The sequence below is a fragment of the Castanea sativa genome, chromosome 6, assembly GCF_040712315.1.
Source record: "Castanea sativa cultivar Marrone di Chiusa Pesio chromosome 6, ASM4071231v1".
Classification (NCBI taxonomy): domain Eukaryota; kingdom Viridiplantae; phylum Streptophyta; class Magnoliopsida; order Fagales; family Fagaceae; genus Castanea; species Castanea sativa.
In genome coordinates, this window is record NC_134018.1 from 4,936,798 (window position 1) to 4,947,585 (window position 10,788).

Below are 10,788 nucleotides of genomic sequence, written 5' to 3' on the forward strand. Positions count from 1 at the left end.
AATACGTGTATTCCACTTTATTTTTTTTTAGCCCAAAATTAATCTATCCGTAATTAAAATTTGGAAGTCTTAATTAGCTCAACCATTTAGACAAGTGAGCTTTCAGCTTCTTTTCTATGTCCTTGTCTTTAGGTGACTAAGAATGTCAAGAATATGTCTTGATATCTTATAAGTAGCAATAGCCAAGATGTTCATGATGAGATCAAGTTAAGGTTAATTAGATGGTGCTCTGTTATTATTCTGGTTAAAGTAGATGATGTTAAACGTTTTGAGTGGCAGATAATTAGGGCTTAATGATGATGCTGATGAAAGAGACATTAAGATACAACAAAGGCCTCAAGTTTTTGATGTTATACCGTCTCTTTTTTAAACATTTTTGGAATATTGTAGGTCATGACAGTACAACATCAAGCATGTCTTTATTTTTTCCTTTTCTTTTTTTTACTATTAGTCAGTTCACAAATCCTTATGAAATGTTGTTCATAAAATATTTAAGAAATTTTCATTGAAGACTTTCTAAGTATAATTTTTTATTATACACACTAACCTTAGATTAATAAGACCAACATGACCTAATGAATAAGACTGGGTAGCCCCTTCCCAAAAATAAACACATAAAAGTGAAAGAAAAAATTGACATAAAATAAATAAATAAAAATATTTTGACTTTCTCATTATTTCAAAATTGTCTTATACAGTAAGTTTATTTATGGTCTTTTAATATATTAATAAGACTCATACCACATAAAAAAAAAAAAAAAAAACTCATACAAGTGAATTACACATACAAGATAATGACTAAAAGAGGATAAGACTCCCATCAAATAAAATAAAATAAATTTAAAAAAAAGAAAGGATAAGACTCATTACCTCCACATTTCTCTCTCATGTTAGTTGTCAAGTACTAACACAAACATATTGTTTTCCCACCTCCATATTTTTCTCTCACATTAGTAGTCAAGTACTAATACAACTCTTTTTTTTTTTTTAAGTACTAATTCAACTTCTTCTTAAAATAAAACTGTCATGAGTAAAATGTGCAAACCCAAAAAAAAGTAAAACGTGTAAATCCAAAAAATAAAAAGCCAAATGTGCACGCGTTCCGCGCGTGTGATGAAGCTAGTCGTTATATGAGATTAAATTCTGTAAGGATTTAGTGTAAAACTTATGTTTCACCTCTCCAATCTTAACATGTCACGTCATCTAATCATATATTTAAGAATAAACACAACCACATTCAATCAATTCTAATACTCATATATAAATCCAACCAAATTGGGAGTTTATTGAGATGTTTTTAGGTGTGGTAAAATGTATTGAATTTTAAGTAAAATGCTGATGTAGCAATTTCTTATTGGATAATGTAAAACATGGGTTTTACACCTCATCCTTACCAAATTCGAACTCATGTTATATACTTATGAGTAATGATACAGTCACAAACTATTTTATAATATTTTTACAAGTTGTTGATGTGACTAACTTTTTATTAATTTTTATCTAGATTTACCATCGACATCACTTTTTTATTTACCAACAATTACTTACCACGACAGTAATTTATAAAATCCCTGGTAAGAAAGTTGGTATATTTGGCATTACTCTAAACTTGGGATGACACCTAATCACGACGTGTAAGACCACCTGCCGCCAAAGCGTGTGGGTTTGAGTTCGCCAAACTCCCACGAAACACAGCTGTTACAACTTACAACATCAACTACCATCCACCTCAAAACTGAAAATTCTCTCATATTCTATGCAGTACAAAATACGTTGAGTCTGTTTCCTATTTCGTCTTCTTTGCAGTACGTACTGTCTCACTCTTCTGTGTACTACAAACATACAATGAACCAATCTAATCAATGCCAACTAGACCTCGGTCCCTCCTTTGACTTCTTGATAATCACAAACTCACAAGACCCAAGTCACAAATTCATATATCACAAACACAAAACTCCAAAAATTCTCACAATATATCTCATTGTTTGCAAGTTTGCAACACAACCACATACAACACAAAACAATGTATCGTTCCCTCTCCTTCTGCTGCTTCTTTTTCCTCTTGCTCATCCTCTCTGCCTCGGCTCACAGTGGCCACGATGACGGCGACGGTGATAGCAGTGAAAAAGGCAGCGTTGACCTTCGGGCAAAGCCATTGGTACTAGTGAAAATATGGTGCTTGGTTATCATATTTGTGGGCACTTTTGTTGGTGGTGTTTCACCTTACTTCTTTAAATGGAACGAGGGGTTCTTGGTTTTGGGGACACAGTTTGCTGGGGGTGTGTTTTTGGGTACGGCTATGATGCACTTTTTGAGTGATGCAAATGAAACTTTCAAGGACTTGACTACCAAAACGTACCCTTTTGCGTTCATGCTGGCTTGTGCTGGATACTTGTTGACCATGGTTGCTGATTGTGTGATCTCCTATGTGTTTAGAAGCGACGAAAAGACTGGTGATCTCGAGCTTCAAGGTAAGCCAATTCAATCTTCTTCTTCTTCTTCTTCTTTTTTATATGTATATATTTTTTTATTTGGGGTCTTAGCATAATGTCAATTAATGTTGATGAATGAGATGTTAATCCTAAAGGTTGGTATAATGGTCTTGATTAATTGATGGGATGGAAAAAGTGATAGAATTTATTTATTTCCCCTCTCGGCTTTTCCCCTGAAAAGTACACACAGAGAGGGAGAGAGAGTGAAGAAAGTAATTTCCAGGGGAACAAGCGCAAAAAGGGGTGTTTTGGTTTTGTTTAACTAACATGTGGGTTTTTTATGAAACTGTTCGGTTTGGTTGTTTTGGAAGATGTGAAACTGGTTGTTTTATTTTGAAAGGTTGACTGTAATGAATTAGCACATGAAAAGTTAGAATTAAGATGGAAAAGGTTGATAATTTTATCAAGTATTTGCTAGCTTGGATAAATCCATAGTGAACAATTAGGCTTTTCGGATTTATTATTTAGATATGAAGGCAACGTTTGTAAGAAACAGTGTTGTTTGCAACCTTGGGTTGGATTCTGTGGTGATTTTCTATTGGGGTGCAAAAGGAGTTAGGATGATTGAACTTTTGATATAAATAAGTTGAGCATACAAGAAGCGAATAAAACTCTAGACAAAAAGTCTCACAAGAAGCAAATCAAGCTAGAGAAATCAAATAAATGTGAATCTCCTCCGCTGACTCCAAAAAAAGGATGAGAATGTGTAATGGCTGTTACCTGTTTGATTGATAACTTTATTCGATTTTTCCTTCATTTCAGGTGGTTTTGAGCAAGGATACAGCACAAAAAATGGTGTGACTTCACAATCACAGAATCAGGTGAGATACGTGCTCATTCATGTCATGTTAGCATTAGACAAGCAAGCTCCCCCTTGGTTTTAGTATTTGGTGTATAACTTGTTAATGATTCTATGACTGAATCAGTATTTGCTTGTATGCCTTAATAGGTGCACCACTTCCTGGCTCCTGCGGGTTCGGTTGGGGATAGCATTTTGTTGATTGTTGCCTTGTGTTTCCATTCTGTTTTTGAGGGCATTGCAATTGGAGTTGCAGAAACAAAAGATGATGCCTGGAAAGCTTTATGGACAATTTCTTTGCACAAGATATTTGCAGCCATTGCCATGGGCATTGCTCTCCTTCGTATGATTCCAAACCGTCCCCTCTTATCATGTGCAGCCTATGCTTTTGCATTTGCCATTTCAAGTCCAATTGGGGTGGCCATTGGAATCATAATAGATGCCACAAGTCAGGGTGCTGTGGCAGATTGGATCTTTGCCATATCAATGGGTATTGCATGTGGAGTGTTCATCTATGTATCCATAAATCATCTACTAGCAAAGGGTTACAGACCCCAGAAGACTGTCACGGTTGACACACCCCATCACAAGTTTTTGGCAGTGTTGTTAGGCATTGGGGTAATTGCTGTCGTGATGATTTGGGACACTTGAGAATTGAAATTTTTAGATTTACCATTAGTTAGTCCTGTTTTTCTGTTTTGCCAATGATCCTTGGGAAAGATTTCCAATTGAAACAGAACATTCCACTGCATTTTGTACTTGGAATCTTGCTTATATATATGGAATGGACATATTTATTACTTATTAGAAACTAATACAGAGATAGATTGAGTGCCAATCCTTTTCTTCATTATCTTGTTAAGAAGTCATTCTGAGGAATGAACCAAGCAAAAATCAGAGTATATATGTTTTTCTTCTTTATTTTCCCTTAAAAAATGTTAAAAAGTGTTGGCAATGGCATTCATAGTGGCCACTTTCTAGCAAGTCACATAGATTCGGTCTCTGATCGCTGAGTGAATATTGTAATTTGTAAGCAATTCCTTTTGGTGTGTATAAGCTCATTCCATGGCCGAGGTCTTTCATCAAATAGTAAATGATGAGACTCAACCAAAACAATTCAACGTCTCAAGCCAGGAAGGAGTAGTGTGTGTCGGAATTGTCATCTCAAGTACACAAGCAAGAATTGGCATCTCATTGTTAAAAGATTTTGAACTGACATGGCAATAAATGTGGTTTAAAGTTGACATCCTCTGTTGTGTTTTAAAGTTGACACTTAGATAAAGAGTAATATATGGTAAAATTTGTAGTACTCTTAATATCACTCTTTCAAACAATATTGCATGAACCTTAACAAGACAGGAAAAGGTTCAAATCTGCAGTTCTGAGCACCAACTTATATTTGCAATATTAAGAGAATAGCAATATCATTAATGTGGATCAATTTAGCAAGCTCTTACAACTAGACAAATATCAACGTTGAGAACCAGGAAACAATGAGGCTTTGAGAATTTCACAATCATGGAAGTACATCATGCTAAGGCTCTGATACAAAATGGATTTTAGTAGGAGAAAGTTTGATAAATCACAACTCCCAAGAAAACAGAAAACAGAGATAATGCATTATTCAAACCACACATGCACAGAGAGAGAGAGAGAGAGAGAGAGAGGTTGTTATTAAAGCAATCATAACTAAACTGAAAAGCATAAGTTCTTTTTTTTTTTTTTTTGATAAATGAAAAGCATAAGGTATTATCTGAATAATTCATCAGAAACAAAGGGAATGACAATGGCCCTACAGAGGGAAAATTTTGAGGAATGACGGGTGGTTTCTGCTTCGAAACCTTCTCTTAGGTAGCCTCAGTAAGTGGTATCATTCATAGACATATCACCAATTATCTCAACATTTGTATAATACACCAGTCAAATTTTAAGCAGGTGCAAAGAATAAGTCAGATAATTCAACCCAGAGCTTAAAGGTCCACATGCAGAACTTTATCAAGGCAAACTGTTACAATAATGGGCCCGGCCAAATCCCCCAGAGCACAGCCTGCAATATAGTGCATAATTTAGCGGAGGATAATATAAAATATGGAAAAGCCCATACATTATTATCTACTGGAGATTCAATTTGTTAATCAAAATCCAATAAAAGCTTACCAATCCACTGGCCAATTGAAGGACGAAAAAGGGTGGCACCAATCCCAGCCCCAACGGAAGCAAAAACTAATGATGCACTACACCTCACAGTAGCACAAGAGACCTTTTTCCCAAGAAGTTTAGCCTTTTCTTCTCTATCAAAATCATCTTTCCCTTCTTTAATTATAGATGAAAAGTATCTGTAGACTTCAATGCCAACTTGGACAAGCCATGATGCAGCAACTCCTAAAAAGTGTCCTGTGTATCAAAATGAGGCACAAAACAATGAAGTTGGCACCTGAGCAAAGAATTACAAAAAACAGAAAGAATGCCAATATATAAGGCTTTACCTCTGAGAGTTGTTCTGCTAACACTGCAGAAGTAAACAAATGTAGGCATCCTTCTTGCAGCTTTCCGCACAGCAGATTTGGGAACATCTATACATGTTGATGATATGCATAAGTTGTTTAGAATACTATTCGACTAGAGTTTTTTATGTTATAATAAATATCTCTGAATCATTTTCTCTTCCAGCCATAACTAAGTCCATCTCCTCTATCAAATGTAAGTAGTCCATTGATTCTTCTTTTATATCTGATGAGTAAAATAAAACAAATACACATTCGAAATACTTTTAAATGCAAGCACCTTTCAGAAGTTTCCATGCCATCCTCTGTGAAACATGGTGAACAGCAATTCGTTCCAGCACCCGTCTAGTAGTTACAACAGTAGTCTGTAACAATAAATAGAAGATCGCCAGGTAAATTTAGTATCCAAAAGTTACAAGCTGAGTTTCGTATCTTCCACAGAAATGGAATGAAGAAAATGGGGGGGGGGGGGTTGAAATGTAAACCTTTGTAGCAAACAAAATTGAATTCCAAAATCAAGAGAAGGCAAAATTGCATAAATAAACTATAAAAAACTGACTCCCTGGCACCAGTTTAGGTAAACATTATCAATAAGAGGGTTCAGAAACAATAATATAGAGCTTTTCAAAGGGCAATACAAAACTTTAAATACAACAATACCATGGTGTTCAAAGAGCAATACTTTAAAGTGTTAATTTAGAAAAAAAAAAAAAAAAATCTAGGACAAGAAAGCTGTCCAGGAGGCAGGAACCAATTATCATACAAAATCCAATGAGTACACTTCTGAACATGGTTATAAGTAAATAAATACTTTCCCATAGAAAGTTAAAAATGGCAAATGAAAAGAGCCATGTCTAGCAGCTCAAATCTTCATAAAGAGGAAACTGACAGTCGATATAAGGGAAAGCACAAGAACAGTAAAAATAGGCTAAAATAGGCAAATTCATTCATAGAGTTCAAGTCATATTTTGTTGTAAATAATTCTACAAAGCCCATAATCCATTTGTAACTTAGGCTCAAGGTTTTTTCATTGTTTTGAGCCCTCCAATTCTCATTGGACCTATGCTTAAAATGGATTATGATTTTTTTGGGCCTCACTATCTCCTTGTTACTAATAAAGATAAGCCTCCACCTTAAATGATGGAGCAGCTCAGACCAAGGAGAATAAAATCAAAGAGAGCAGCTTATTGGAGGATTACACTGAGCATCAAATTATGGACCTCACTTTATTCTATCTAGTGGAAAAAGAAATTATCCACACAAAAATGTCTAAAACTAAAATGGCGGAGGACAAGATGTGAAGCATAGAGATTATTATACCATTCCAAGGGGGGTCGACTCATGCTCAACAAGAGTATGCCATCTACTTTATCTATATATATCATGTCCCTATTCACCATGCTCAGTAATGTAGCTAATAGATTGGAGAAGCTTCAATGGGATTTCCCAAGGGGAGGATTAGGGCAAGAAGAAAATTCGCCTTGTAGATTAGGGCACTGCTACTAGGCCTTTACATCAGGTGGGGATTAGAAAGTGGAGAACCTTTAATTAGGCGTTGTTGGGAAACTGGCTTTGGCTTTGGCTTTTCAATCAGGAACAGGATCTTCTATGGAGGACAAGGGGGGGGTGGCAAAATATGGTTAACTAGTAGAAGGTTGGGGAGTTAGAGCACACAGCCAGTACAACATTCTTATGGTTATAGTCTTTGGAAAGCATTTAGAGCAGGACAGGATTCTTTCACTGGATTTGTTGGCTTTGCCCAAGGTGACAGATGAAGGATAAGATTTTGGGATTCTAAACGAGGCTCAACTTCTTCATTCTCTGCATTGTTTCAGCTAGCTGTAAACAGAGAGGATATAGTGTCGGACTGTATTAAGTTGAGAAATGGAAAATTCCTCCTTTTTTTTTATAGGTAAGAAATGGAGAAATCCTCTAGAAACCTACGTTCATTCGAGATGCTAATGATTTGAAGTTACAAATGTCTAATCAATTTTTTAAAACTCTTTTCAATATGGGTTCTTACCAATGAGGGGGATAGAATTCTTTGAAGCTTGGTAAGGACAAACACTTCAGTGTCTGTTCTTTCTATGAGGTGTTGAAAGGCATAGGCTGTTTGGACTTCCCCTAGAGAGCTATTTGGCAGGTTAAAATCCCAAATAAAGTTGCTTTCTTTGTGCGGATTGCAAAAATTTGCAACATGGGAGAACGTTCTTACTAAATGTAACTTAGTAAGAAGGGGGTATGGTGATGGTAAATAGGCGTGTTATGAATAAAAGTAGTGAAGAAATGGTGGACCACTTATTGCTTCATTATCTTGTGGCAATGGGATTATGGCACTTTATATTACTAGCTTTTAGAGCTAGTTGGGTGATGCCAATGACAGTGAAAGGAATGTTACAAGAGTGGCGACGTTGATGATGACCAAAATCATTCAGAAATAGCGTGTGGAATGTGGTTCCGAAGGGTTTAATGTGGTTTATTTTGATGGAGTGGACTAAGAGGGTTTTTAAAGATAAAGTAACTACTACATTGGAGATTCATCCAACTCTTTTTATGTTTCCTATCATAGTATGAATATAAATTTATCACCCTTGACAAATAAATTACATGCATACAAATGAGTTCCCTTGAATGCATAAGAGCTGAACCATAAGACATTATGAAATAGACAGCAGGGAATATCAAAACAACACACCTCACGGACGATTTGCTTCACTGATTTTTTGAAAGGAACAACCAAATCTACACGGCGCTCTTCTTGATTGTCCTGAAGGAAGTCCTCATCATCCTCTTCCATGTTTGAACGAGGCTCCAAAAGAGGCAAATAAAACAATAGAAACGACCTCAAGGTAGTCATACCAAATGTCCTCAATTCAAAAGCCGAGAATAAAGGTTTTAACTCAATTGTGTACTCTTTTGTTCTGTAATTCAGAGAATCTTGCTTAAAGAAATTTGAAGCTGCACTTCGGATATTAGAAATGTAATCTTCAGACAATGCCGCACCAGCATCACAATAAGCAACTGATGGCCCAAAATTTCTGCAGTGTAAATAATACAAGTCAATATACAGTTTTTTTTTTTTTTTGTGTATAAGTCAATATACAGTTATAGGACATTTGTTAACACAGCCCTAAACATTCACTAGAAGAACCAAGTAGCCAGTTTCAAATGAAAGCAATATCTAAGAAAAGATTTAATTTGGTGTCCATAGATTAGACGACAAAAAAAAATCTGCATAGGACAAAACATCACCACATGTAGCTATGGAGCTCACTTTTCTGCAGCAACCAAATGCAGATTAAGATTAAATACACTAAAATTGCATTGATTTCTAATACACTTAATTTTTTCAAGATACCCATTCAGATACTATCATTACAAATATACTGCTGGTTCCTCGGAAAATGCAACCATCTCAGGAGTAATTTAGTGTGGCACATCCAAACCAAACTAACAGAGAGCTTTGAAATATAAATCTAAAAGAATGAAGCAACAAATTTCCCATGTCAAACAACTGCCAGTCATACCACTCAATAATAGATAAGTCTATATTATACCTAATATCTCCATTCTCAACTCGTTTACTATACCGACTTTAAATCATGCCTAATAATAATTCACAGCCAATCAAATCAAAAATCAAGGCCAAGTTTATAGCCTTAATCACATTTTACAACAACAATGAAACGGAGAAGTGAAGAATAGCCTAGTGACTCATGTACTTTACCAACTTTAAACTCTGCCTACGAACTCAAGTCATACAAAATCAAGTCCAATCTGATAATTTATATCAAATTCTTCAACAATTACAAAATAGACAATTGGAAAAGCAATAACCTTTAGTTGACCAATACCTATTTGCCTTATCCATACAAAACCAATAAAAACTATTATCAAGCAATTCAATACTTCATCTACTCAACACACACAATTGACCGTACCCACTTAACTCAAGCAAGTCCATACCCAATGATGAATCCATATAATACCAACCCAAACCATTATTACCCAATTGAATTCTCAACCCACACACACACATAGAGTGAGAGAGAGAGTACCCAAAAAAAGCCCTAGAGGCAAAAGGGTGTGCGGCAGCGACGGAGGCGGCGGCGGCAGAGGCTGCAGCGGTGGCTGAGATCAACCCATTAGTGTGGAGGCTTTGACCTGTATATAAACTTGGTTTGTTCCTTAACAGATCCAAAATTATAGAAATTCCCGACATTGTTGGTGTCTACTATCCCAAAACCAATCACAAAGATACAAACTTTCTTATCTTTTTTACCATACCCAGTAAGAAAAAACTCAACTTTCTGGGAAAATCTTCCTGGGTTTCTCTTATTTTCCTGAGAAAATAACTGGGTTTGGTTTAGAAGAGTGAAGGAGATCGAGTTTATTGTAGTATATTGCAGAGAGATATGAGACAAAGAAGGTTCGAGTGTGCAGCCTTACGACAGAGAGAGAGTGACTTAGAGAAGAGTGGGGGACAAATTACCGTACCCTCGTGTGGTTATTCTAAGGCCAATCAGGTTTGTTTCTCGGGTTTTTAGGATCTACTGAATATTTACCTCAAAAAATAATAAAAAGGATCTACTGAATACTACTAGTCTACTACTAAATAGTAAAACCTTGCTTGTAGAATCCGTTTATAACCAGTTTTGCGATTCTAAACTGCTGCACGTAGCTTTAGGGTTAGTGTGTAAATTTAAATCTTTATTCTATTATGCTAAGTATTGAATTTAAGTTCTCCTTCTCCTACTTCAAATAAAATAAAATTAAAAAAAAAAAACCCTTGCTTGTAGTTGTAGCCTTGGGACTGCTTTACAAACTTAGACTTTTGCTTTGAGAATAAACTATGCTATAAATGGAAAGTTTAAGTAAAAAAGTAATTTACAATAAATTTTTTATTATAAATTTTAAGTGATAGGTTTGTTACTTTTTTTTTTTTTTTATAGGAGTTACTTATTATTATTGATTGGTAAATAAAATAATTTTA

General features: G+C 35.4%; 2 protein-coding genes across 2 annotated transcripts; one reads left to right on the plus strand and one right to left on the minus strand.

The window, feature by feature from the left end:
• The first annotated feature begins 1,903 nt into the window (after positions 1-1,903).
• LOC142640571 (zinc transporter 11) lies at positions 1,904-4,102 on the plus strand. The gene is made up of 3 exons (XM_075814732.1): positions 1,904-2,471; positions 3,255-3,313; positions 3,442-4,102. The coding sequence occupies exons 1-3, from the start codon at positions 2,024-2,026 to the stop codon at positions 3,940-3,942; spliced, it is 1,008 nt and encodes a 335-aa protein (XP_075670847.1). The 5' UTR covers positions 1,904-2,023; the 3' UTR covers positions 3,943-4,102.
• An 879-nt stretch (positions 4,103-4,981) lies between these two features.
• On the minus strand, positions 4,982-10,329 carry LOC142640685 (uncharacterized). The gene is made up of 6 exons (XM_075814891.1): positions 9,854-10,329; positions 8,491-8,833; positions 6,076-6,160; positions 5,778-5,864; positions 5,449-5,685; positions 4,982-5,338 (listed from the first exon to the last, which is right to left on the minus strand). The coding sequence occupies exons 1-6, from the start codon at positions 10,015-10,017 to the stop codon at positions 5,262-5,264; spliced, it is 993 nt and encodes a 330-aa protein (XP_075671006.1). The 5' UTR covers positions 10,018-10,329; the 3' UTR covers positions 4,982-5,261.
• Between the last annotated feature and the right edge of the window lie 459 nt (positions 10,330-10,788).

Excerpts from the sequence above, each read along its gene's own strand:
- LOC142640685 (XM_075814891.1), bottom strand. The coding sequence starts at position 10,017 with ATGTCGGGAATTTCTATAATTTTGGATCTGTTAAGGAACAAACCAAGT. Across the intron at positions 8,834-9,853 it reads GCCTCTAGGGCTTTTTTTGG|AAATTTTGGGCCATCAGTTG; the intron begins GTACTCTCTCTC and ends TTTACACTGCAG. Across the intron at positions 5,865-6,075 it reads GGCATGGAAACTTCTGAAAG|ATGTTCCCAAATCTGCTGTG; the intron begins GTGCTTGCATTT and ends CAACATGTATAG.
- LOC142640571 (XM_075814732.1), top strand. The coding sequence starts at position 2,024 with ATGTATCGTTCCCTCTCCTTCTGCTGCTTCTTTTTCCTCTTGCTCATC. Across the intron at positions 2,472-3,254 it reads TGGTGATCTCGAGCTTCAAG|GTGGTTTTGAGCAAGGATAC; the intron begins GTAAGCCAATTC and ends CCTTCATTTCAG. Across the intron at positions 3,314-3,441 it reads CTTCACAATCACAGAATCAG|GTGCACCACTTCCTGGCTCC; the intron begins GTGAGATACGTG and ends ATGCCTTAATAG.